This window comes from Sciurus vulgaris, assembly GCF_902686455.1.
Source record: "Sciurus vulgaris genome assembly, chromosome: 5".
NCBI classification, from domain to species: domain Eukaryota; kingdom Metazoa; phylum Chordata; class Mammalia; order Rodentia; family Sciuridae; genus Sciurus; species Sciurus vulgaris.
In genome coordinates this window covers 65,941,675-65,969,476 of record NC_136465.1, presented here as the reverse complement: position 1 = coordinate 65,969,476, position 27,802 = coordinate 65,941,675, and the positions used below count along the sequence as shown (strand labels likewise).

Sequence of the window (27,802 nt, the reverse complement as noted above, 5' to 3'; positions counted from 1 at the left end):
TTCAGATTCTGTTCTGGTTGTTGTTTTGTTCTTACTTTTGACTGGTTTGGAGGGAGAAGGTAAGGATGGAATGCTCTGGGCCCAGATGGACAATAGGTGTTTGTGACCCACCCAACCTTCTTCCTTCCTCCTGTCTCTTCAGTGGCGTTTTGCCTTCAGCCACTTTGTGGTAGAACCCAGCCAGGAGTACGAGGTGACTGTTCACCACCTACCCAAGACCATCCCTGATGGGGATCCAAACCACCTGTCCAAGAAGCTCTTTGTGCCAGGTAAGAGCCTCCTCCTAATCCATTCTCTCCATGACTCAGCTCTGGGATAAGAAGCTGGCAGGAGGAACAGACAGCAGCCTCCCTGACGGGCTTTGCCATTGCCAGCCTATGGTATCCACAGAAAGAACATGTGCCAGGGCCTCAGAACTCCTCAGGGTGAGGTTCAGCCTCTACCCCTTGAAGGCAGCCCATTGTCAATTGGCACAACACTGGATATGGGCCCAAGATCCCAGGAGTGTGGTAGGAACCAGAGCCCCTCCCTCTATCCTGAGAACTAGCTCCAGCCCAGAAAATGTCAGGAGGACAAGCCACCCTGGGAAGAGTGGTGGCTCCTGTTCTCAGCTAGTTCCAGTCATATTCTTCATTTCCCCCCACATCCTGTCTGCATTTGTCCAGCACCCATCCCTGTACCCCACTCTTTCCTCTCCCACTACTCACCCATGCTGCCTGTGGTCACTGCCAAGTGTATCTTCTAAAGCATACTGGACATGTGTCACCTTCTCTCTCTCTGCCCTCTCCAGAATCTCAGCCATTTCCTACATTTCTTGTTGTTCAAACCAGATTCATCTGGAGCTCCAACCCACTGAAGACAAGGTCTGGAACATTACATTTCTGTAATGTCCAGAACCTCATAAATTGCCTTGCATATAGTAGCTAGACAGGAAATGCTTGATTTTTGATGCTGAGGATCTAAGCCAGGGCCTTGGGCACACTAGGCAAGCACACCCCACAGCACTTCACCCCCAGCCCAGGAAATGCTTGAGGATGACCCTCTTCTTACACACACACAAATCAATGAATCAATGAGATTCATTGTTCCCTGACTTGTTATTACATGCTATTGGTTTGCTTTTAGTGGTCTTTTCTACTGCAGTATCATCTCCAGAGAGCAAGAACTTTGTCTTACTCACCACTGTGCGTCCAATGCCCAAGACAGTGCAGGACACATAGTAGACTCTATAGGTCTTTGTTGAAAGAGTAAGTCTCCCCACCCCATCTCCTGTTCCTAAAGTAGACAGACTCATCCCTGTCCCTCTGTGGTAGTTCAAACTTGCCAAGTGCTTCTTAAACCAAAGTAAAAGCATTGTAATCAAGGAGATTGGAGAAGACAAATGTTTAGCCCAGCACAGTGGTGCATGCCTGTAATCCCAGCAGCTCACGAGGCTGACGCAGGAGGATTGCAAGTTCAAAGCCCATCTCGGCAAAAGCAAGCCAATAAGAAACTCAGTGAGATCCTGTCTTAACTAAAATACAAAAAGTAGGATGGGGGTTGTGGTTCAGTGGTCAAATGCCCCTGAGTTCAATCCCCAGTAACCAAAAAATAAAGTGATGTTTTAGTCAATTTTTTTGCTACTGTAACAAAAAGACCTGACAAAAATAATGTACAGAAGGAAAAGGGCTCACAGTTTCAGAGATGCTGTCCATAGATGGCTGACTCCATTCCTCAGGGCTGGAGGTAAGGCAGGACATCATGGCAGAAGAGTGTGGCAAAAGAAAGCAGCTATATACATGGTACCCAGGAAGCAGAGAGAGCTCTCCTCTTGACAAAATATAAACCCCAAAGACACACCCCCAGTGCCCCATCTCCTCCAGCCACACTTTGCTTTTGGTTACCACCCAGTTAATCCCTATCAGGGAATTAACACTGATGGGTTAAGACTCTCAGCCCAATCGTTTCACCTCTAAATTTTCTTGCACTGTCTCACACATGAGCTTCTAGGGGACATGTCATATCTAAATCATAACAAGGAACCAAGAATATAACTATTGGGCAACGGTCCTCAGTGTGGTCCATGGACCAGCAGCATCAACAGATTGTGTCAGAACTTGTTAGAAGTACAGATTCTCAGCACCCACACAGATCTGCTGAATGAGGAACTAGTGATGACCATGCCCGTGAAAGCTTGAGAAACTCTGTGGGGACCAAAGTGCTTCTCACCCTGTAAAAAAGCAGCAGCATCTGTGGGTGAGAAAGCTGCAGGTACAGGGAGAAGGAACCAGAAGGAGACTCGTGGCCACCCAAAGTGAACTCAGGAGCATACACTAGAATTGAGAAGGTTCCCTGAGAGAGGAGGGCTGAGATGGAGAGGTGGCCCCCAGGACCAGTGACAGTGGTTCAGTCCTGGAGCTTGCTATAGAGGGAACAGTCTTCTCAAGAAACATGATTGTGACTGCTCTTGCCCAGGGTCAGGAAGAACAGATTTCCTAAGGCAGAGGCTTAATCCATTCTCTCTTTCTGGGTTGGCAGATTGTGAGGACTCCAGGATGAAGATAACCACACCATGTGTGAGCTCAGGTAACTGGCTGACCTGGGAGAACTGTACCCGGTGTAGACACTTGTGCACATGCACACACTCGGGCACACACACCACTCCTCACTCCCAGACCACATCTATGCCCCTGGCAGGCAGCCTCTGGGACCCCAACATCACTGCGGAGACCCTGGAGGCCCACCAGCTGCGGGTGAGCTTCACCCTGTGGAACGAATCCTCCCATTACCAGATCCTACTCAACAGTTTTCCACACGCAGAGGACCACAGATGCTTCGAGTACCTACAGCAGATACCTGCGGTAATGGTCATTTCATCACCCATCTGACATAGCTGCAGACCCCCTCTTGGAAGCCTTGGGCCTCTGCCTCTGGTCCTGGCAGAACTGTGTTGCCAGAAGCCCGGAGTCCAACACTGCCACATCAGAATTGGCCAGGTCTCTCAGCAAGCTATAGCTTTCCATCCTGTAGCTAATTCTTTAGTTGATGAAATAGATTTGATTCTGCCCTGCCCTTCTCTCCAGTCCTTTTTGTTCTTCCTTCCCGCTTCTCTCCTTTATTCTCTATTTGCTATTTTTCTTCTATTTTATTCCAAAAAAGGATTTTTTTTTTTTTTTTTTTTTTGATACTGGAATTGAACCTAGAGACATTTTACCACTGAGCCACATCCCCAGCCCTTTTTTAAATTTTGAGACAGGGTCTTGCTCAGTTGCTTAAGACCTCACTAAATTGCTAAGGCTGCCCCTGAACTTCCAATCCTCCTGCCTCATCTTCCTGTGTTGCTGGGATTACCTCGGTGGCTGAGTCTAAGTCACTAAGCCTGGCTCCAAAAGGGATTTGAACATTAAAAATAAGAAGAAATGGGCTGGTGTTGTGGCTCAGTGGTAGAGCACTTGCCTAGCATGTGTGAGGTACTGGGTTCTATTCTCAGTACCACATATAAATAAATTAATTAAATAAAGGTCCATCGACAACTAAAAAATATATTAAAAAAAAAAAGAAGAAGAAACGTGGGGATTAAAACAAAGGGAACATAAAGATAAGAAATAAGATGAAGCCAGATTAGTGCAGAAAAGATGTGCTATGTGGTCTGTCCCCCTGCTGGGTGTGAACACAGATCTGTCCCTACAGTCCCCAGCAGCCATGCAGAGGAGGAAATAACAGTGTTTATCAGTTGACAGCAAACCAGTCGTCCTGCCGAATGATCAATTTTTCTGGAACAGGAATCTGAAAAGCCTTTCTCCCTCTGACCTTCTGAGAAGTGCACTTGGTCCATGAGGGTGATGTTCCCCACAGCTTCCTTGGGGATGTGATGTAGCAAGTTCTGGTCCAACTGGCCTTTTCCATCCTCTTCTCTCTGCAGCCCAAACAAGAGGAATTCCACCAGCGAGCCAACTTCACACTCCCTCTATACAACTCTAACTGGTGCTGTCGCCACCAAGTGCAGGTGGGTGGGTGTGGTGCACACAGGTATGGGAGAGTGTGCACAGGTGGGCCTTCCTGCCAAAGGGCGAGGTAAGCAAGGGAGGCAGCTGTGCCCTGCACTGTCTCCAAGCACCATCACCACTGTGTCCATGATGCCCTGACAGGGAAGGAAGGCACCATCCTGCCTTTCACCTGCCCTGTTCTCCCGACCCCACCTGGGCAGGACACTTTTGACCCCTTACACAGATAGGAGATGTGGTTCAACAACCCATGGAAATATCTTTTTGGTTTCTTGAGATAAAGTATTTTAATGTTGCCAAGATCCTCCTGCCTCAGACTCCTGAGTAGCTGGGACTATAGGCATATGCCATCATGCCCCACTCAACAGCCACATGGGGATCCTGGCCTGGCCACCCAGGGTTCATTACTTGGAAATGGACTCTGCTGTTGAAAAAGCATGGGAGTAGGCATATCTTGCCACCTCTCAGAGGCCCTTTTTCAGCTCTTTCTCTCCTCTCCCAGGTCCAGCCCTTCTTCAGCAGCTGCCTTAATGACTGCCTCAGACATACCGTGACCATCCTCTGCCCAGAGGTCCCAGAGATTCCAGGTAGGAGGGATACCTCTGCCCTGGACCATGCGTGTCTGGGGTGAGGGTGGGTGAAGATCATCCCCTGGAACTGAGTCCTGACCTGGTCCTAGGAGTGGCAAGGAGGTTGGGAGGGGAACATAATTTGGAGACACTCTCCTGAACTGGACTCCTGACTGCCTTTCATGAGCTTGTAGCCTTGGGCAGAGTTCTTAACCTGCTTCCTTGACTGGAAGAAGGGATTATTGCTAGCACAGTTACAGTTAGGCAACACATACAGTGGGAGTGCTCTAACACACTGTCCATTTTTAATCCTCACAAACTGTGAGTCACAGTATGGTGAAGTAGAGACTCCCCACCCCAGGTTCACAGATGAGGAAACTGAGGCAGAGATGTTAAATAACTTGTTCAGGATCACATACCAAGGTCATGGTAGAGCCTCAGCTTCCTACCTGAGCCAACTGCCTACTTCTCCTTCAGAAGCCATGGGTCCCCAACTCCCATGAGGTCATCACCATGCTGACTGCACAGCAGCAGATGTGGCACAGGGCTGGAAAAGAACCTGGCCTCCCAGGTGGGAGGTGAGGCACCTCTTAGACTAACAACTGAGGGTGCTTCGTGTAGGTGGCTGCATTAACTTTGACCCATATCTAAAGTGCTGGGTGCAGGGTCAAGGTCTTTAAGGTCCTCTGGACGTAAGTGATGGGTTTTGTAATTACTGCTAATTATTAAAAACACTGTTTTCTCTTTTTTCCTTTTGGTTCTCATTGCAGTCACAGTTGCAGGTAAGCTCAGACCCCTTCTCCCATGTGTCAGGGGACATTCCCCAAGGGTCACAGAAGTTCCTAACTGAGCCTTGAACCCAGCCAGGCAGACCCGGCTGAACCTGAAGCTCTGACCTGGTGCAGGCCAGAGGAGACAGAGCCAGGAACTGGGGAATGGGGCTGGAGACCCCTGCCTGTAACTCATGCTGTTCTACTTGCCACAGAGTATATACCCCTGTGGGTGTATGGCTTCATCACGGGCATCTCTGTCCTGCTGGTGGGTTCCATCATCCTGCTGATTGTCTGCATGACATGGAGGCTACCAGGTAAGGGACTCTAGGAGAGGCCTGGAGCTTTCCCCTGTTCCTCATTTTTCTCCCTATGTCTTTCCTTCTCCTGCTTCCTTAACCAGTCTCACTGCTAGACCTTCTCTGTAAGACTGTGCTCAGAGGGCGCCCTTCAATTCAGCCCTGTAATCTCAACTAAGTATAGACATTGCCTCTCTTACACCACACAGTCATCACAGTTCTCAGAAATCTAGAACAAGGGCAGGTGACCTGGACTCAAAGACCACTGACTACCTAGGAAGATTTTTTAATTCTCTGAACTTCAGATTTCTCTGTTGTAAAATGGCAAAGATAATACTGACATCATAGGCTATTGTAAAGATTAAGTGAAATAATACACATGAATCTTTAGCACAAAACCTAGCACATAGTATTTTCTCCGTAGTTACTAACAACTGGGTGTTCTTGGCCACACACCTATAATCCCAGGGACTCAGGAAGCTGAGGCAGGAGGTTCACAAGTTTGAGGCCAACCTCAGAAACTTAGAAAACGTGATCTCAAAAAGTAAAAAGGTTTGGGGATATAGCTCAGTGGCTGAGTGCCCTTGGGTTCAATCCCCAGTGTCTCTCCCATTCCCCAAAAAACTACTGGCCAGTTATGTTTATTATTATTAAAATAGAATTAGTCACACACATCCGTAATCCCAGCTATTCAGGAAACTGAAGCAGAAGGATTTCAAGTTCAAGGCTAGCCTGGGCAATTTAGCCAGACCCTATCTCAAAATAAAATATAAAAAGGACTGGGGATGGGGTTGGGGTTGTGGCCCAGTGGTAGAGCACTTGCCTAGCATATGTGAGGCACTGAGTTCAATCCTTAGTACCACAGATACATACATGTATACATACATACATACATAAATAAATATCCATCAACAACTAAAATATATTTTTTAAAAAAGGGGGACTGGGAGTGTAACTCTGGGATAGAGTGTTCCTGAGTTCAGTACCCAGTACATAAAAAAAATTATATTAAAATCAACAGTTTGGAAGGAGCTATGGGAAATTGCCCTGCATCAGGAATGATCAACTAGCCAGGTGGAGTGACCTGAACAAACCCATCCTGCAGCCCCCAGACTTGTACATCCATGGTCAGGAAGAATAACAAGGGACAGCAGGGTGTGATAGAGAATCTCAGGCTCTGAACCCTGAACTCACAACTGTAGACTCTGCTCTACCTCACCAGCTTTGCAGTCATAGACAAGTTACTTGACAAATCTGTTTCCATTTTCCTTTCTGTAGAATGAAGTAGTAATGCCTCTGAGAGCTATAGTGAGATTAAATAAAATACCAAGGAAGGTCCTGTTGGTGGGCATCAGTACACAGTGGTTCCTTTTCCCTCTGTACCCCTCTGCTGGTCAAGTGCTAGTCAAGGAGAACATGGGTCATTTAGGGGCTTGGACTTTCCCTGGTTCCCCTATAACCCTAAACTGTTTCTTCTCTCATCTGGAAGCTGCATCAGAATTAGGTATTAATCAGTGTTAATTATTATATCCAGAAAATTATTGCAAGGATCAAATGACATCTCTACTGCTTTATAAAATCTAAGAGTTGTCAGGGTGAGGGTGTTGCTCAGTGTCAGGGCATTTGCCTATCTCATGTGAGACCTGGATTTAATTACTAGCACTACAGGAAAAAAAAAAAGTAAGGCTCTCTCCGTAGATGTTAGCAGGTATTTTTGTTTTTGTTTTATTTCTGCCATTGTACTGTGTATGTGTGCATGTGTGATACTGGGTATGGAACACCAGGCCTTGTGTATACAGGCAAGTACTGTCCCATTGAGCAGCATCCCCAGCTGCTGTAACACTTCTGACCATTTTCTGAAGTACTACACACTGCAGGGTGAAGGAAAGGAAAACCCCACTAGTTATTAGACTGTCTTTTTAGATTGGAAAAGGCCCAAAAAGTAAGGATGAAATTAAGGTTCCTAATCTTTGGTGGTGGCACAACACTGCTTGCATAGTATATACAAGACCCTGGGTTCAAGCCTCAGTATCACAAAAAAGAAAGAAAGAAAGAATTAAGAATTAATTAAATAAATAAAATAACTCTCTTACATGAACATCCATGAACTCTGTTCACCCCAACTGTCCCGGAAGAGTTAACTGTTCCATGTGGTTTTTTTCATCACATGTCCAAGGGGAACAATTGGTTCCCCTTCCTCACCTCAAAAATACCAGGAGGAAATGTTGTAAGTGACTGGGTGCAAGCTGCTTTTGGAAAAGAATGTCAAAAGCTATCTGCCTCTTATAAGGACACTTCTGGGGAAGAACTTTTCCTCCAGTAGCATTTGTTCATAAAGCGCCTCTCTGGCCCCTCACCATGGCTCAGATCCCTGGCTTCCCTGCAGTTTGGCCTCCATGACAGGCTCAACTGGGTCAGTATCACAAATATCACAGGAACCCCCAGCTGACTGAGTGTGTATGATGCACAGGTACTTCCACACACATGATCTCATCTACTACACCTCAGACCCATTTTACAGAAGAAACTGAGTTTCAGAGGTGTTAGTAACACTGCTTATGGCAGCCAGTCAGGCCTTATGGCTGCACAGTGCCCCAACATGGTCTCCCTGTGAAGGCCCAAAAGTGTCTGATTTCCCTCTTTATCGGTTGTCCTTTGTGAGCACTCCTGTCAGACACCCTGTGAGCTGGTCCCTGTTTCCCTTTCAGCAGAGTCATTCCAGTATATTTCTTTTCCTTTCAGGGTCTCATCGTGAAAAATACGGAAATGACACCAAATACACTGGTCAGTAATCCTGGTCTCTGAAAGCTGGTTTGTGTTATTGTTTTTAAAGATTGGTGGTAGGTCCTTAGGATAGATGAATGGGTCACCTTGTATGGTTTGACTCCTGAGCCCCTCCTTTCAGGAGACTTCACATTTAGGACTACCTCCAAATGCCGCATACAAACAGCCTACAGGGTGCCCCAAATACCTTAGGATGCCATGTTTTTTGGTACTGGGGATTAAATTCAGGGGTGATTAACCACTAAGCTACATCCCAGCTCTTTTTTTATATTTCATTTTGAGACATGGTCTCACTAAGTCGCTTAAGGCCTTGCTGAGTTACTGAGGCTGGCCTTAAGCTTGTGATCCTCCTGCCTCAGCCTCCCAAGTCAGTGGGATTACAAGCATGTGACACTGTGCCTGGCTGGGACACCATGTTTTTAATCACTCAGACAAGGAAAGAAAAGTGAGTGTACCATATCTTGTGAAGAAAGGTCTTTCCTTGAGCAGACACATAGCTAGGTCTGCTGGCACCATTTTTTTTTTTTTTTTTGCACCATTTTTTCTTTTTCCAATTAAAATGATTAAAGTATAGACTAAAGGCTGAATAGGAATGTGAGAGAAAGACTCTTCTTCACACAAGGCAATAATCTGATTTTTTTTTTCAGGCAGCCCAAACAAGTCAAGACAACAACATTTTGCTTTTTCTAAAAGACTCGGGTTGTGTTTCTTGGGCTTGAGAGCCAAGCTCCGTGCTTGATCCAGGCCCTTTACAGGCTGACCAGGGGACACTGCCCTGGGCCTGGGGCATGAGGATCAAGCATGTGGTCTTCTCTTGGTTCTTCTAGGTGTCCTGCCCACTGCTGACCTGACCCCCCCATTGCTAAAGCCCAGGAAGGTCTGGATTGTCTACTCAGCCGACCACCCTCTCTACGTGGATGTGGTTCTAAAATTCGCCCAGTTCCTGCTCACCACCTGTGGCACTGAAGTGGCTCTTGACCTCCTCGAAGAACAAGTCATCTCAGAGGTGGGGGTCATGACCTGGGTGGGCCGACAGAAGCAGGAAATGGTGGAGAGCAACTCCAAAATCATCATCCTGTGTTCCCGAGGTACCCAGGCCAAATGGCAGGCCATGCTGGGCTGGGAGGAGCCCACCATCCAGCTACGGTGTGACCGCTGGAAGCCCACTGGGGACCTTTTCACAGCAGCCATGAATATGATCCTGCCAGACTTCAAGAAGCCAGCCTGCTTTGGCACCTACATCATCTGCTACTTCACTGGCATCAGCAGTGAGAGCGATGTCCCCGACCTCTTCAACATCACCTCCAGGTACCCGCTTATGGACAAGCTTGAGGAGGTTTACTTCCGTATCCAGGACCTGGAGATGTTTGAACCTGGCCGGATGCACCGCCTCCAGGAGCTCACAGGGGAAAACTACCTGCAGAGCCCCAGTGGCTGGCAGCTCAAGGAGGCCGTGGAGAAGTTCCGGGAGTGGCAGACTCAGTGTCCTGACTGGTTTGAGCAGGAGAACCTTTGCACCCCTGATGACCAGGACCTCCCATCCCTGGATGAAGAGGTGTTTGAAGAGCCGCTGCTGCCATCAGGGAGTGGGATTGTCAGGCAGAAGCCCCTGGTGCGGGAACCTGGCTCTGAGGGCTGCCTGGTGGTAGATGTACGCATGGGTGAGGAAGGAAGGGGAATAACAAGGCTGGGACCCCAATTGCAGCCCCAGGGGGAGCTGGCAACCCAGGCCATTCAGACAGTGGTGCTGCCCGGAGAGCAGATTCCTGCTGCTTGTGCAGTGGAGCTGGTTCCTCTTGCTGAGAACAACGTAGCGGGCCGGCTAGCCTTGATGGAGGAGGGTGAGGCCTGCCCCCTGCTGGAGGATCACGGCCTACGGAGAAACAGCATCCTCTTCGTCCCCGAGGATTCTGAGGACTCACCTCTCTGCAGCACTCCAATGGCATCACCTGGCCACCTCCCAGATGATGTGAGGGAGCAGCTGGAGGGCTTAATGCTCTCGATTCTGCAGCAGAGTCTGAATGGTCAGGCCCAGGGTGTTTTGGAAGGTCCTGCACTGGTCCTCAAGGACCCCTCCATACCCTGTGAGGAGGAGCAGCGGCAATCTGTGCAGTCAGACCAGGGCTACATCTCCAGGAGTTCCCCACAGCCCCCTGATGGGCTTGGGGAAATGGAGGAGGAGGAAGAAGAAGAACAGGACCTGGGGACATCAGCTGAGCAGCTGTCTCCTGAGCTTCTGCAGGACCTGAGAAGCCTCCAGCAGCAGCTTTTCTTCCAAGATCTCCAAAAGAACTCTGGCTGGGACAGTGTGGAGTCAGAGAGGATGGCTGTAGAAGAGCAGGCCGCCTCCTAGGGCCTCCAGGTCCCAAGCCTTGAAAGGGTATGTGTGTGCATTTGGGTGTAATGTGTACATGGATGTGTATATGTGTGTATGTGAAGAGTCTGCCTTTAAAATGCAGGTATCTTATCAGGCATGGTGGCATGAGCCTGCAGTCCCAGCTACTTCGGAGGCTGAAATGGAAGGATCAGTTGAGCCTAGGAATTCAGGACCAACCTGTATGACATAGAAAGACCCTATCTTAAAAATAAATTGAGTAAAATAAAATGTAGACATCCTCATTCTGATCCCAGAACCCCTCCATAACTTTTTTTTTATGCGACCATATCTGGTCATCTTGTGTCCCCACAAGAATTCACAACCCATTCCCAGGAACTCATGGCTGAGTCATTCACTGATTCACTCAGCATTTATTTGGCACTTACTATGTGCCATTCATCTAGAATACAAAAATATATTGCACATCTGTGGCCTTGGCCACCAAGGTGCTTAACATCTAGTGAGAAGAAAAATTAACAAACATGGAATGGGGAAGATCAAACAAGATATAAAGACTAAATAGAGGAACTGGGGTTGTAGCTCAGTGATAAAGCACTTGCCTAGCATGTGTGGGTTCTCAGCACCACATAATAATAAATAAAATAAAGGTCTAACAAAAAACAACTAAAAAAATTTTTAAAAGAAAAAAAAAAAAAAAAAAGTGAATAGAGGCCTGCCCAAGGTGTGAAATTACAGAGCAGGGCCGTGGCCCAGGGAGAGGCTGGTTTCAGGGAATGTCATAGTCCCAGGGAAGGGAGCAGTCTGGGGGTGTGAGTACTGGAAGGGAAGGCAGGAGAGATGTGGATGGGAGGAGGCCAGACCTCAGGGTAGGGAGAACCTTGTAGGTCAGGCTAGGAGCTGGGACAGCAGCCCGGAGGCCTGCTGGGGACTCCTTTCATAAAAGGTGAGCTGTTTCCCTGCAGGGGAGGGGACTGAGTGCCAGACATGCCTGGAAGTCACCTCAGATCATTTTTAAAAACAGGATAGAAGTGTGTGATGTGAAACCTAACAGCGTTCAGCAGGAAGAAGAGTCTGGAATCCGGAGCTCATGTTCTGACTGCCAGTCAGTGGGAGGGCTGGGGCCCAGCATTCCTCAGGGATGCCTGGCTTCACCCTGGGACTGAAGCCCCCTGAGCTCAGGAAGCCCTGGGGAGTGGGGCAGAGTGAGGTGAGATGTGGGGTAGGAAGGGATGTAGTGAAGATCTAGACAGGTCCCTTGGGGGCAGGGAACGTGTGCCACTGTGTACCTAAAGGTCTAAGGTTCAAGACAGCATCTGAGAGACTCAAGCCCCGTGTTTGAAAATATTGTTTCTCAAGTGCCTTCTTGGGGTAGACAAAGCTAAAGAACACTCAGGGATGCCCCCGATCCTGTCCTCAAGTGCTCTCCACTCCAGACATCAGACCTGCATGTCCTTCCCAGCTTCAGCTCGGAGGAGAGGACTCTGATAGGAAAGCCAGCATAACAGGTGTGTGCGCGTGGACATGCACGTGCATGGAAGAGATTCAGTAAAGTTGTTAACTCTGCCAAGAATTTCCATAGTTATTTTGAGTTACATGTTACCATAGGTCTATTCTTTCTAGCAGACAGATTTTGCCTAGCAGCAGCAGGACCACCAAGACAGAAATTTCCAATGTGTTCCTTGTACTCGGTCCAACAGCAGCAAAGGTCCAGATAAGGGAGAAAAGGAATCAACCCCTCCCTGCCATCAGCCTTTCAGGCTCCATCTTTCTTCTCTAGTAATCCTGGCAGTGAGCAGCATTGGATCAAGATGCCAACCAAGCTTCCTGTCAATTTCCGCAGCTCCCAGTACATATATATTAGATGTCCAGAGTACAGGACACCATAGTGACTCTGCTCTTGTTGAAGCCAGGGCTCTGCCTGACAGCAAAGTGGCCCAAAGCCACTGCATGGTTCCCTGAAGCAAACTTTCCATCTTGATCACAAACCTTGAATTCTAGCTGCTTTTTGAGGCCTTATCAATAAATGTCTCAGAGCTGGGTACAGTGGCTCCCATCTGTAGTCCCAGTGGCCTGGGAAACTGAGGGAGGAGGATCGCAAGTTCAGACCCAGCCTCAGCAACTTAGACCCTGTGTGTAAATAAAACATTAAAAAGAGCAGAGGATGTGGCTCAGTGGTTCAGCACGCCAGGGTTCAATCCCTGGTACCAAAAAAAAGAAAAATGTCCTCAGTTGCCATTGTGTCTTAAGTCCCCTTTAGCTCCATGGTGACTGATTTTTCTCCCTAACATCTTTTTGTTTTTGGTTTTTGTTTTGTTTTGTTTTGTTTTGTTTTGTTTTTTGGTACTGGAGATTGAACCCAGGACCTTGTGCATGCAAGGCAAGCACTCTACCAACTGAGCTATATCCTCAGCCCTCCCCCTAACATCTTTATCAAGATACATTTTATATACATACAGTACAATGCTCAGGTGACTGTACACCTCAGTGACTTTTAGTATATTCCGGTTTCAGCAACCTTTAGTACAATCAAGTTTAGAACATTTTTATTACCCAAAAAAGAGACTCAGCATCCCTAGTCATCACCACTTAATCTCCTCATCCCTAGGTGACCATAGATTTGCTTACTCTGGACATGTCATACAAGTGGAATTGACAATCCACATGGCCTCTTTACCCTTCCTTTCCCCTATTCTCCCTCCCTCTTCTCTACCCCACTTCTTTTCTCACTATTTCCCAGGCTGACCTCAAATTCCAAGGCTCAGGCCATCCGTTGCCTCAATTTCCTGAGTGCCTGGGACTCCAGGCACATGCCACCATGTGCTGGCTTCATTTCTTTCTTTAATGTCATTCCCTTGTTTCTCCCTCATCCCTAAAAAGGGCATGGCAGGAGTTCCCTCCTCACAGGGTCTTGTGAGGAATCCATGAAATCCACATGAAAGGCACTGAGGTGTCCCAAGAAGCACCCAATCCATATAAGCCACTGCTGGGTCCAGTACACCCCTGCCTCTGCAGGAAGCCAAGCGAATCCGTAGTTCTCTGAGCCCTGACCTGATCCAGGGGCAAAGCAGCTTGTGAGCTGGAGTGCTATTTGGCTGCTTCTCCTGCTGTTATTTATTGCTTCTTTCCCCCTAGTGTTTGCTTTTACAAATTATAACAGTAAACTGTGCTCCAATTCTTGGTGTATGTTAGGAGCTCAAACTTGTGAATATGTGCATTGTGGGAAAATGGCAACAACACAGAGCCTATAGATTATATTATAAGACTATAAAGTGCTTGCCCCCAACCCCATGTGTGTGAACTGTCAAGTAGATGCCCCCCCACTTCCCATGTCACATCACTCCCAATGGCTCCCAGGGTCTTCTTGCTTTAGGCTCCTCCCCAGCTCTCCATGGCTGATGGCCTCCCTAAGTCCTGGCACTGGGCCCCACTCTTGTCCACTTAGGGTGGTGAAGGCATGTGGTCACCCAGTGGAGACAGCCTTGTCCATTCATGGAACATGGAGACCACCATCATGATTTGAAGGGTGAAAGAAGTCATGTCCAACATGTCTCCACCTTCTCAGCCCTGGCACCTAGATTCCTCTCCCAGGAAGAGCAGCCCCTCTGGTTGTGAACACTGCAGTAGGAACTAGCTTGCTGGATCCTTTCAGAAATGATGGTGACTCAAGGAGAGGCAAGCTGCCACTGGTCAACCCCCTACATGTGCCCTCACCCTAAACATGGGTGTCCCACTGGTTGGCTTTTCTCGCCTCTTCTGTGAAATTGAAAAACAGCTTTGTAGCCAGAACTAAAGTGGAGGGAAAGGTGAACTAAGTGGCTGATATCTGAAGGCTCCCAAGGTACTGCAGATTCTGGAGGTGACAGACCTGACTTCCTTTGCTGACTACAGTGTGGTGTTCACAAGCTACCTCATCTTCCCAGGCCTCAGGAAAACGTGACAAGGAGGAAATGAGATAATCCCACAGTCAACCTTGGGATATGTTTCTGTGTTCCTCCTTGGAGCCAGCCCTGGAGGGTCAGATTGTCCCCTACATTGCCATGCTGAATTGGTCACCCAAAGCTCTCCTCCATCTTTCCCAGGGGCCTTCTGACACGTTCCAGCTGAACAATTAGCTGAGCACCAGTTGACTTGACTCTAAGACATACCCATATGCAAAACATGCTTAGCCAAATTAATCTTCCTATTTTACATCAGATTTAAGAACATGTTCTTAGGTTGTTCTGTGATTGTTTTGTATGTTAATTTGTTGTAATCAACAAGGGCCATTTTGGCAGATGCCACCTCATCCATTCTCACTGTTTAAAAATGATGAACCAGTTCTAGGAGGTCTGGGGATTGCCCAAGCCACACAGCTAGGAAGAGACCACACAAGCCCAGGCTCCCTGGCTCTTCCATGCTCTGATTCGGCCTCCTGTGCCCTGCTGGGCCAGACTGCTGTGAAGCCTTTGGACTAGCAGAAAGCAGTACACTCTGGAGTAACAACACAAGAGTGGAGTGAATAGTACTGGCTGCCTTTATGCTAAGAAAAATTACTGTGGTTTTATTTTGGTGCTGATCCAAGATTCTGCCTTAGACTTAATAGTCTCCTTCCTGTAAATAAATAAATAAGACATGGCTTGTTTCTTCTCATTCATATATAAGAATTCATGTTTCTGGCTGGGGCAAGAGTGATAGGGAAGGAAAGAGTATTAAAAATTAGTTCCTCACCAGGCACAGTGGCACATGACTACAATCCTAGCTACTCAGGAGGCTGAGGTGGGAGGATTGCTTGAGCCCTGCAGTTGAAGACCAGGCTGGGTAACATAGTAATACCTCATCTCAAAAAAAATAAATGAATAAAAATTTGTTTCTCCAGCCTTTCACTTTGGAAAGCTATTCTAGGAGAAACTGAGGCAACTGGGGGAGTCCCTCTCATCAGAGTTAGCCATGCCTACAGAAGACCTGGCTAGACCCCCAGCCCCAGGCCACAGCCCTCTGCTTCCCTGAATCGCTCCAACTACCTAGCCAAGGTGTACCCACAATGTTAACACCAACATATGAAATGATGACAAATGTCACTGTGACATTTAAGAATTTAGTAAGGAAACCAGGACAGGAAAGATCTTAAAACAAACCACACAGGAAGCGTGTCACAAGTCTCAAGTTTTTTATTTTCAGAACAGAGTCTGGTTTTATTTTTATAAAGAGAAAGAAAAAAAAGTGATAAATGCTAGTGAGGTGCCACTTCCCTCCTTCTTCTGGGCTCTAGCTCCCAGCTAGTCCTCTTCTACAAAAATCTACCAGCTCATTATCAGGGCATTCTAAAAGGGAATGGTCTTAGCTAAGTGTGGTGCATGGCTGTAATCCCAGCCTGGCTTCAAAGGGAGACCCTCCTTCTCAATCAATCAATAGTTTTTAGAGAGGGTCTAAATTGATAAAGTTTGAGGGGTTCAAGTAGAGAACCCACACATACACTCAAATGTCAGGAGCAGGCAGATCTAGATTCTGAGCCCAGAGTTCTTTTCTATGAACCATACTGCTGGCACAGGCCACAGGGGCAGCACATCTTCCTGGTCATCAGAACGCTAGGGAACATCTCAGGTTTGATCCCTGCACTTTAGATGCCCTGGAATGCAAGGAAAAAAAAAAAAACAAGAAAAAGTGAGCTTTAGGGGACATTTCTTATTGAGACTAGAAAAGGGGTAATGTGTGAAAAACCCAAAATAAAACACACCAAAAGGAAGGACCTGCCCCCTACGCACAAAGTAATTGTGGTCAATGTGTAAAAGCGAATACTGGGAGTGAGTTAGGGAGACGGGACCTTAGGCAGGACCTGAGCAGGCCTGACCTCTGTCAGAACTGGCCTTGTTGCCATCATCTCCACATACTCAGGGAAGGGGCAGCTCACTTGAACCTATCACACCCCCATCCAAAACCCAACAGCACTCAGAGTTCATACCCAGTCACTCAGCAGGGAGATGGCCATCAAAAGGGTAGAACAGTAGAACATAAGTGAGTCAGGGGCCAGCCAGGGCCAGCCATGGCTCAGACATGATGCCCTTTCACAGTCACTGAGATTAGGTAGCAGAAAAACAGCAAAGCTGAAGAGAAGATATGGGAATAGCAGGAGTAGTTGTCAATTCCCATCTGGGCCTGGGCCCCAGAACCTTGAGTCCAATCAAAAGAAGAGGAGTCAGTCCAGGGTGGGGAGAAGGCAGAAACAGATCTGTTGTCAAATCCAGCCAGCCACCACAGTGCAAGAAGAGTGAGAGCCCAGAGGGTGCCAACTGTAAACATTCCCCACCCTTACCCACTCAGAGTAGGGCAGGCTCCAGAACACTCCGGTCAAACTTCAGCCCCTCACGTACCTGTCCACGTGGATGGCTTCTGCCCACAAGCCACCAGGCAGTTTGGGGAGAAGGAACCCCAAGCATCCCCTTGGCTCCCAAAGGATCCCAGCTAAACCAAAACAAGAGGTTATTTTGGCTGGGTGTCCTGGCTGCAGGGTTAGTGCACTGTCATGACTTGGCACTCTGGGCCCTTCCACGTGCTGGGGGGTCTAGGAAAGGGCAGAGACAATGGAGTGGAAAAAGATGTTGCAAGCCCACTTAGCTCAGGTGCCAATAGCACCTGCTCTTTCAGCTTGAGGCCACAGACACATCCAGGGCAGAAGCAGGGAATGTTCCACAAGTGTATCCTGGCTGGTTCCTCTCCTATCCACCTTTACAGAGAGCACTGTGATCAAAGCTTTCAAGAGACCTAAACACAAAGAATGCTACACTAGGGAAGTAACAGACCAAGAAAATTAAAATAATGTCATTCAAAAATAGTGAGTAAATGAGAATCCATGTCTTCTGCACCTTTGTCTAGCGTTTATTACACTACATAGGACTCCCAAAGCAGAAGAAAGGAGAAAGAGAACCTAAAATTCCTAAAGTTTTGCCCCCATCCCATCCTATTGTGGGTGGAGGAAAGCGAGTATTTCCTGGCCTTGGTCCCTACCGTCTTCCTGCACTTGTACCTCACCTAAAAAATACTTATCCTGCCTCAACGATTCCAAGAGTGATGTCCCACCCCAAGTCTGTAAGTGGGCAACCCTGGTTGTCATCACCTTAGTAAGAGGAACAGCATGGGGGAAAGCTAGCCAGTCAGGGTTCTGCACCCTGCCTCTTTCCTAGTGAGTTCTATAAGTAGAGCAGAGAAAGGTCTCTGACACCCTTCCTGAGCTATACTAGTTCCCTAGAGGAGAGACACATGGGGTCTGGGAGTCCTACTCCCCTGAGCCCATGGGAAATCCAACTTCACACCCATTCAGGAGGCCCACCAAAGCTGATTCTCTGAGCCCAGTTCTGACCCAGCCAGCATTCACACAGGAAGGATAAGCATTCTGGATAGGTTAGGAAAAGAAGACGGGCAAGCCAATGGCTGATACTCCACAGACCCTGTAATCACTGGCACCAAACCCCAATGGGATCTGGGGCCACGCTGAATGCAACTTCTATTTTTTCTTTATTTTTTGCAAGCAGCATCAGTGCACGATGCAACAAAGTGGAAAGCATGGAGGTAGAAATGCTCACTCACCCAAGAAAGGGTGCTGTTTGGTCCTTAGAATATGGACCCCTCCTCCCAAGCTAAGAAGGGAGGAGTGGGATTGAGGAAGACCTAGGGGAGCCTCTCCCTTGAGGAGAGCAACTGGCTAACTCCAGGGCCCACTCTCCTGGGAATTTGTGGTCACAAATTCAGGCAGGAAAGAGGAGATTGCAGGGGCAAAATTTCCCCCAACCTCCTTCTGGTTGCAAGGGCCACAGGGTAGACACAAGGAAACATGCTTCTCTTTCTCTCTCTCTCTCTCTCTCTCTCTCTCTCTCTCTCTCTCTCTCTCTCTCTCTCTCTCTCTCTATCTATCTCTCTCCCCCCCAACCGGCCCCCATCTACTTTCTGCAATAGACACACGAGGGGAAGAGTGGATTTGGAGTCAGTGGTTACAAACCACAGCCCTAAACAGGCTGGTAAATGCCCAAGGCGCAACACCCCCTGCCTGGACAACCCCTTTCCTCCATTTTCTCCCACAATGGATGGGAATTTGGGTGAGGCAGGGAAAGCAGGAAGCAGTCATTCAGTCCCATGGAGGTCAGTATTGGGGTAAGATATGGAGAAGAGAGCACAGGGTAAGTGGATCCATCTCCCCCACAGTTTACTGCTCCCTCTGAGTTGTCTTTACCAAGGGGTGCAAAAGGATGTACTGGCCCTCAGCCCTAATAAAAGTCACCTCTTCCCAACAAAGCCTAACCAAATCAGGGAAAGAGGTCAGAGGCCATGGGGCCTGGGGACTCAACCTCAAAGTAAAGTTGTCCTTCACTCCCTCAATTCTGGGAAGCCACTGCCAGTGTGTTGACATAACCATGGGGACCTCCCTCGTTCTCAGAGATGCAGTGGCCCAGCTGGGAACCTCCCTGAGGTGGTGGGGGTGGAGGCGGCGGGGCAGAGGGCGGAGCACCGTAACCACCTCTGACCCTACTAGGGGAGGCCCGACTTCCCCGGTCCCAACAGCCCTCCAGGGCCTCCAAGCCTCGGCAGCCAAGGAAGAAGAGGTTCTTGAGCATGAAGATGGAGAGGGGCTGCTGGTAGCTCACCACTAGGAGGCACCGCAGCGCTAGCAAGGGCACGTCTACCAGGCAGCCACCCAGTAGGCGCAGAAGGCGGCTGCAGCTGCCAGGGCCAGAAGCCTGGCCCCAGGACGACGCTGCCACGGTTGAGGAGTTGAGCTCGTAGAGCCAGAGCACCGGCGAGGCAAGGGTCAGGAAGTAGACAGAGATAAGCAGGTAGCGCAGGTGTGCTGGCAGCGGCACGCGCCCTTCAAGCATTAGCTCCACCAGGGTAAAGCTGTCGAGCAGGTCGAGACACGTACCCAGGAAGCAACCAGCGGCACGGTGTTGCTGGGGCTGTAGCAGGAGGGGTCCCGCGGAGCCCGTAGGCGCGCCCGCCTCGCTGATAGCCCTCACCAAGCTGTAGAGCAGGGGCACCGACAGCGCCATGGTGAGGCGGAAGCCCGTGGTGCCAAAGGGCGCGCGAAGCTCTATGAGGTCCAGGATGGACGTGCCGAGAATAAGCACCACCTTGGGCGTGAAGGCGATGGAGTAGATGAGCCAGGCCAGGTAGGCGAAGGCGAACTCGCCCGCTGTCCCGGTTGCCCCCTGACCGCTCCCCAGGCCTCCAGCGCTAGCGCGTCCGCCGCGCGCCTTGGCCCCGGCGGTAGCCCCAGCGGAGGCTGAAGAGGCTACCGGCAAGTGCAGAGGAGGCGCAGCGTGGTGGTGGTGCTGATGGTGGTTGTGCGTACCACTCGCCACGCCGCCCCGACGGCCCCGGCTGTTCTTGGCGAAGAAGATGGCCCAACCCACCACCACCACCAAGTCGGTGGCGATCCAGGAGCACCAGTACAGGTCAGTGACAGCGATGAGGTACAGGTCTAGCAGACCGCCTTGCGCCAGCAGTAGCACCACGGACAGCGCCTGGTAGCCCCAGCTGCACCCAGGGCTAGGGGTGCAGCCCCGACGCCGACCCCTGCGGCCAGACCGGGTGGGGCGGCCGCAGCAGCAGCAACACGAGCAGCAGGAAGCGCCGCTGCCGGTCCCGGTACCGCCCGCGCCCCCGGCCGAGCGGCTCCCAGGGCCCCCGACGGCCCCAGCCGCTGCGCCCCCGCCGAAGTCCACGGCTGTCATGCTGCAAGAGGAGGTGGGCGTGGAGGTGGAGGAGGAGGTGACCGCGGAGGAGGAGAAAGCGGCCGGCGCGGAGTCGGCGGCCGCGACGCCCCCTTGAGCCGGGGGTCCCGGGAGCGCGGCGGCGGCGGCCGGTACCAGCGGCTTGCTGATGCTGATGCTTTCGTCGTCGTCCTCTCTCTCTGCGCCGGTGCTGCTGCTTGGGGAGCAGCCGCCCCCGCCGCGCCTGCCGCCTCCTCCCCCCCGGCTGGTGCTGGTACTGGTGCTGCTGTCGCCCGAGCCTCTCCGGCCGCGGGAGGAACCCCCTCGGAGGAAGAGGGGCTGTAGCCGAGCGGCAGCTGGGGGCGGCGGGAAGGAGCCAGATGAGGACGAGACCGCGCGAGGGTTGCCGAGCGCCGGGTGCATTGTCCTCCGAGGGGCTCCGGGGGCTGCCCAGCTGCTCCCTCCCCGCCAACCTCGGCTGGCGAGGCGGCCGAGGGGAGCCGGGGCCAGCAGCCGCCGCCTCCTCCCCAGCTGCCGGGACTCGTACCCGGGTTGGGCAGCAGCGAGATCCGGACTGGAGCCACCGGACTGGGCGAACCGAGCCCTGGGTGGCTGGGAGCGGGGGTAGGCGAGGAGCTGAGCCGACCGCGGTGATGGTGACGGCGGGCGAGGCGGGGGCGGAGGCGGGGAGCTAGCCCAGCAGACAAAAAAAGGGAACTGGCGGCGGGGAAACCAGGACTGGATTCAAGGGGGAGAGGAAAGACCAGAGGAGGAGAAAGCCTGGCACGCTGGATCAGCAGGAAGAAAAGAAGAAGGGGAGCGCTGAGGCATTAGAGTTGGGGTGGGGAGTAGTGTGAGCCTGGAGGATAAGAAAGAAGGAACAGGTATTCCCCAGAGTGAGGAGGAACGAGGCCGACTGGGATGGGGGCGGTGGTAGGAGGACATTATCAAGCACAGGATTCCTAACCCCAAGGACTTCCACTCGCTGAAACCTTGGAGCATCAATGACTGGATGTCATTATAGTCTCCAAGCACCAGGCTCAGGCCACAGGTTCGGGCTTCTCCACCGGGTCAGCGCAGCTCCTATTGCAGTCAGCAGCTGGACGGCTTCCCCCCACACTTCACACTTCCCTTCCCACTGGGTCATCCTGCCTCTCCTTAACTCATTAAAAACTGATGGAGGAGTCCAGCAATACGGATTTTAAAAAGGCAGCCCCAGATATATAGTTCTACATATTCATGCACCCAGCATTGAATTCAGGGTCATCCTCAAGGAAGTCCCAATTTCCAGTGGATCAGGAAGTTCCCTGAATATAACTACTTTAGAGGACGAATGAGTGATGGGATTGACCAAGAGGCCCTAGTCAAGAGGGGCTTTTTGTATTTATTCACAGAGGTCTTTAAGCAGGAGTTGGAAAGTAACAAATGTATCTAGCGAAGAGGAAAACAAAGGGTCATTAAGACACATGGCACCTGGATAAAAACCAAGATGCAAAGGGAGGCCAGGGAAGGATACAAGCTGCCAAAGCAGAGAAGTAACAACCAATGGACCATGTCAGCCACCCTGCACCAACAAGCTCGGGAGTTGGTATTGACTCACCCACATGGACCTCAGTCCATGGCACAGGCTGGATATCCGAAGGCAGAAACTCAGGAAGAAGGTAGGGCCACCTTTAGGAGAATAGGGGCTTTCTATGACTAGAAATTTCCACGACTAGAACATTTGGGGCTCAAGGAAGATCTGGGACTCCTGCATAATCTCATTCCCAGCCCCCATTGAAGCTAGGCAGGAAGCTTGCCTGTGCCTTCCTCCTTCTCCACATCCTTCAGGCTGAAAGTTCCACCCTGATTTCATTATTTTAAAGCTGCAGCTGCTGGGCTCATTTTGGTAACATCACATTACACCAGGGAGGTGATGCAGTGGGACCACAGAGGTTACTTGCCCAGCCTGCATCCCTAAATCTGTCCCTTGGATAAGGGTCAATTTCAACCAACCTTGCTTTTTCCAGTCTGCACAACTAATCCATGTTAGAGTTGGGATTTAGACCCCATGACCTGCACTACTTCCCTTTCTTGTTGGAGGAGGCAAACTTTTAAAAGTTCTATGTCCAATTACACAAGGCAGAGCAGGTATAAGGATGAGAGCAGGTGAACTGGAGCTAGTGTCCCCACTCTGTTTCTTAACAGTCTGAGTGAAGTTAAACCGGTTATTTCACCTGAGCCTCCATTTATTAGCAAAACTTTCCTTAAATTGGTTTTCGTGAGTATTGAGAGATCATGGTTATAAGGGCCCTGGCCCAGAGAATGATTCAGAGTATATACTCAGTTAAAAGTAGCTGGTGGTACCATAATTCTGCTCAGTTCATATCTTAGCCTCCCAGGGAGCATTTACCCATAGTGTGGGCCACTGATGGCTGCTATCTGGGTTGGATTCCTTCCTGAGACCACATTCAGAGTTCTGCTCCCCCACATTCAGAGTTCTGCATTTTGATCAGTGCCAGAGAGCAAAGCTGCTAGGGTGTGAGATTCAGCCATGCTAGCCAGTGCCGACATGTGGGAGGGTGAGACGCGAGTGGGTGCTCATCCACATGGGGCAAGATGTAAAGAACAAGAGATTAACAGACACAGCCTCCACTCGTGTGTGTGCATCACTGCAGGTCTGGCAGATGTCAGGACTGAGCCAGTCCAGGTAAAAAAGTGGATTGGGGAGCTGCCAACTGCTAATGGCAGTGATCATAGCCAGTCTCTGAGTCTTCCCTAGGGAAAATACAGGCCAGCAGCTAACATGGAAGCTGGCCCAAGCCTCCTGCTCAAGTCAATGAAGCAATTGAAGAGGCAAAAGCAGCTGATGAAGCAAAGAACTTGGACTCCTGTGAAAACACAGAAGATCCTGTCCCCACCTCCCCCTATACCTGCCCCAGCCCCGGCCCACTCACACATACTCCCCTCCTCATAGATTCACCTGTCAGGCCTGGCCCTCCCCTCACTGGTGTCTTTGTAAGGACAGATTTCCTCCCCAGTTATTTCAATTTCAACAGTCCTGTGAAGTTACTCTATTCATTTCTAGGAAGCATACTGTCAATCAGGCAGATTAACTTTCTGTAAGAGATTCTTTAGTCCAATTTCCTTCAGGCTATAGACCCTGAAAACAAGAACATGATCAGGATGAGAAGTCAGGATACACTGTGGAATAAGTTGGTAGCTAGAATACTGGTAGGAGCGCCTCTTTACACTGGGCTGTGTCCAGCCTTCTGTATACACATTCTCTCTCTCTCTCTCTCTCTCTCCCTCTCTCTCTCTCTCTCTCTCTCTCTCTCTCTCTCTCTGTCTCTCTCTCACACACACACACACACACACACACACACACACACACACAGTGTCTTTGTTTCAGCCTGGAAAGGGCTTGGCAAAGGTGTAACAAGGATATGACAGACATATGATGGCACACACCTATAATCCCAACTACTTGGGAGGCTGAAGCAGGAGGATTTGAAGTTCAAAGCCAGCCTGGGCACCTTAGCAATACCAATCCAAAATTTAAAAATCTGAGGATGTAGATCAGTAGTAGAGATACCCTGGGTTCAATCCTCAATTCTGGGGTGGAGGGACAGGGGAGGAGCTGGGTGCAGTGACACGTGCCTGTAATTCCAATAACTTGGAAGGCTGAGGAAGGAGGATTATAAATTCAAGGCCAAACTGGGCAACTTTGCAAGACTGTGTCTCAAAAAAAAAAAAAAAAAAAAAAAAAGTATGTATCCCAGTGATAGAATGACCCTGGGTTCAATCCCCAGTGCCACACACACATAAAAAGACGTGACAGAGATAGGAGGCAGGAAGATAAAAAGTCATTCTCATATATAATGTAAATGTAAAAATCCCACAAGGATCTAGAAAAGGAAAGAAACAGTTCCTGAGCACCTTGTAAACACCTAGAGCTTATGCTAGATGGCTTATATACAATGCCTGGAAGCCTAGAGTCAGAGAGGTAAAGCAACTTACTCTAAGTCACACACTTAAGATAAGGGCAGAGTTAGGGTTAGATGTAGACTTGTCACTCAACTCAGTGCTTTCACCAGCTATAACTCTCCTTCTCACAAACCTAAATGGCAGCAACTCACAGGCATCCAGGGGACAGGGACAAACTAAGCAGGTATCAATTCATAAACCATTTCCCTAAGCATCTGTTAAGTGTTGGGCACTAGATAAGGCTCCTCTAGTGATATACTATTCTTGACCTCCTGGAACTGCTTGGCGAGGGGCTCACCACTTTCCTGAAGCAGCAACAGACAGACCAGGAGGAAGGAGAAGTGTCCTAGCCAGCTGGACTGTAAAGAAGCCTTGGGGAACAGGACTGAGCCATGGCCCCTCCTTTCTGACCCATTCTCTTTTCATCATCAGTGCCTCTCAGCATCTGAGCCAGAGGAAAGGACAGGACCAAAGGGGACCATCAGAGGGTGTGTGGAGCCCATAGATGCTCCCAGTGTGAACATAAGATGGAAAAGACACAAGCTGAGTCACACAATCACCACACACTGCTGCTCAAGGAGAGGGAAGCCAGTGGGGGATGAGATGAAGAAGGAGGAGTCTGCAAAGCTTCAGCCTGTGAGAAACTTGAAGCCTCAAAACTACTTAGTGAGTTCTGAAAATAGGCACTACATCTCTCCAATTCAGAGCTCTTCTGCGTGCCCCAAGCTACCTCATGGATGACTCACAGTGATGCCACTACCCACAGAGACAAAGGGGAAGCCTCTGCATCAGTGTCTCCACGTGTCAGTCCCTGAGCTAGATGCTGGGGTTCCAGGGACTCGAAAAAAAGGGGGGCAAGTCTTCCTAAGAGGGAAACAGATAAGTAATAAAACAATAAAATATTCTGCACATTAGGATCAAGTTCTACACAGGGTCCAGAAATAGGAGAATGTCAGTAAAGCCTTTGCTGGTGAGAGGGTGCTGATGTCCTTCAAGTAGACATTGAAGGACAGACAGCAGGTAGGGGTTGGGGTGGGGCATCCCAGGAGCCTGATAAACAAGGTCAGGTGCGGAGTAGCAGGACTCCATGCTGGAATTCAAAGGACAAGGAGAACACCCATGAAAGGCTAAGAAATGGGCAAGGCCAGGTCACAGTGGTCCTCGTATGCCAAGCTGAGTTTAGGCTGCAGAGAGAATAAGGAACTCTCAAGAACAGAAATGTAATGTGATCAGAACTGCATTTTAGTAAAACTGCTTTGCACAGTGGTGCATGCCTATAATCCCAGAGGCTGAAGCAAGAGGATCATGAGTTCAAAGCCAGCTTCAGCAACTCAGCAAGGCCCAAGCAACTCAGTGAGACCCTGTCTCTAAATAAAATACAAAAAAAGGGCTGAGGATGTGGCTTGGTGATTAAGTGCCCCCGGGTTCAAACCCAGGTACCCAAAAAAAAGAAAAAAAAAAAAAAAAAACAAAAAAAAAAACCTGCTTTGCAGGAGAGAAGATGAATTGGAGTGGAAATGGAGACACATTCAAGTGAAGTGGCTCACACCTGGAATTCCAGTTACACAGGAGGCTGGGGCAGGAGGATTACAAATTCAAGGCCAGTCTCAGATATGTAGCAAGACCCTGTCTCAAAATAAAACAAAGAAGAAAAGGGAACTAGGGATGCAGCTCATTGGTAGAGCACCCTTGTGGATTCAGTCCTCAGTACTACAGAGAAACAAACAAACAAATAAGCAAATAAACAACAACAACAATAAACAGAGGCACAAAGACACTGAATTCTAGTTCTGGTGATACCATGAAGTATATAACAAAAGAGTTTACAGTTTGCCAAAAACACACTAAACAAATATAACATTTTTTTTCTTTTTTGGTACTGGGGATCAAACCCAGGGGCACTTAAACACTGGTTTACATCCCCAGCCCTTTTTAAAATATTTTATTTTGAGACAGGGTTTCACTAAGTTGCTTAGGGTTCTGCTAAGTTGCTGAGGCTGGCTTTGAACTTGCGATCCTCCTGCTTCAGCCTCCCAAGCTGCTGGAATTGCAGATGTGCACCAACACATCTGGCTATAACATCTTTAAATGCATAGTTAATCTCACAAGAAAAGCAAGAGAAATTCTTTTTTTGCCATGCTGGGGTTCAGCTCAGGGCCTCACGCATGCTAGGCACGCACTTTACCACTGAATTACACTACCAGCGCCACAGGAAATTCTTGAAGTCATTAATGTTGAGGGATCTAAAAACCAGAATGAAAAGTGAAGAAAAGATGTTATGTGCCTTCAGCTATGCAGTTAGTCTCAGGAAGCCACAGTGTCTAATAAAGTGGAGACCAGATAGTGGTGGCCACCTAAACTTAAACTGATTTAGTGTTAGTTAAAATATAAATACAATTCCTACTTTTCACTATCCATATTTCAAGTGTTCAGTAGCCCCATGTAGCTCATGTTACCATGTAGGGCAGAATATCCCTATCACTGTGGCAAGATCTACTGAATGAAGCTGATGGGGACTTGGATAATAGCCAAGCAGAGACAGAAGACAAGGGATTAGATCCAACTGAGGCAGGAAGAATGAGCTGAGCTCCCTGCATAAAACCATCAAAATCAATAAAAGGGTAGACAGAAAAACAAATCTACCACCAAAACAGGAGACCACATGGAAATGAGTGAGTTGGCATAGGCTTAAAGTGAAATGAAAATTTCTCCTGGGAATTTTCCACATATAGGTTTGGAATTTTAACAATGTCATGGTGAGAAATCAGGTTAAACACTGGTCATAGGTTGGCAATAAACATGAGTACCTTGTTACAAATATAAATGAGTGCCGAAGGGACACACCTTAACCCAAGCCTTACAGGATAGATAAAACACCAGTAAAAATGAACTCACAATCCCAAATTACAAACCACACGAAGAAACAACCCATCATGAATGAAAGTCAGCAGAAGAAACAGATGGGAAGAATTGACCCCCAAGAGCTTCAGAAGATGAAGGTTGTAATACCAATAGGTTTACCATGATCACACGATTAAGTATAGAAAAAGAATAAAATAGAGCCAGGCAAGGTGGTACACAACTGTGATCTCAGCTACTGGGTAGGCTAAGGCAAGAGGATTGAAAATTCAAGGCCAGTCTGGGCAACTTAGTGAGACCCTGTCTCAAAATAAAAAATAAAATTAAAAAGGGCTTGGGGGCTGGGGTTGTGGCTCAGTGGTAGAGCACTTACCTAGCACATGTGAGGCACTGGGTTCAATCCTCAGAACCACATAAAATAAATAAATAAAATAAAGGCATTGTATCCATCTATAACCAAAAAAAAAAAATTTTTTTTAAAAAGGGGGGTGAAAAAGAATAAGAATAGTATAGTAAACACTGAACAGGCACTTCACAGAAGAAGAAATACAAATGGT

At 48.9% G+C, this 27,802-nt stretch overlaps 2 protein-coding genes across 3 annotated transcripts in view; one reads left to right on the top strand and one right to left on the bottom strand.

Annotated features, from left to right (window-relative positions):
- IL17RA (interleukin 17 receptor A) overlaps positions 1-11,499 on the top strand; it is a 28,381-nt gene extending 16,882 nt beyond the window's left edge. The window contains exons 5-13 of one of the 2 annotated variants that reach the window (XM_079142985.1): positions 143-269; positions 2,518-2,565; positions 2,677-2,840; positions 3,902-3,985; positions 4,486-4,570; positions 5,323-5,334; positions 5,538-5,639; positions 8,364-8,405; positions 9,233-11,499. In XM_079142985.1, coding sequence (XP_078999111.1) covers positions 143-269; positions 2,518-2,565; positions 2,677-2,840; positions 3,902-3,985; positions 4,486-4,570; positions 5,323-5,334; positions 5,538-5,639; positions 8,364-8,405; positions 9,233-10,758 — 2,190 coding nt within the window. In that variant the 3' untranslated portion in view covers positions 10,759-11,499. The remainder of the gene's footprint in view (positions 1-142; positions 270-2,517; positions 2,566-2,676; positions 2,841-3,901; positions 3,986-4,485; positions 4,571-5,322; positions 5,335-5,537; positions 5,640-8,363; positions 8,406-9,232) is intronic. The other variant, XM_079142986.1, reaches the window with a different exon arrangement.
- Positions 11,500-18,653: 7,154 nt separating this feature from the next.
- Positions 18,654-23,677, bottom strand: TMEM121B (transmembrane protein 121B). The gene has a single exon (XM_079140491.1). The coding sequence runs from the start codon at positions 20,841-20,843 to the stop codon at positions 19,086-19,088; it is 1,758 nt and encodes a 585-aa protein (XP_078996617.1). The 5' UTR covers positions 20,844-23,677; the 3' UTR covers positions 18,654-19,085.
- Positions 23,678-27,802: the final 4,125 nt, after the last annotated feature.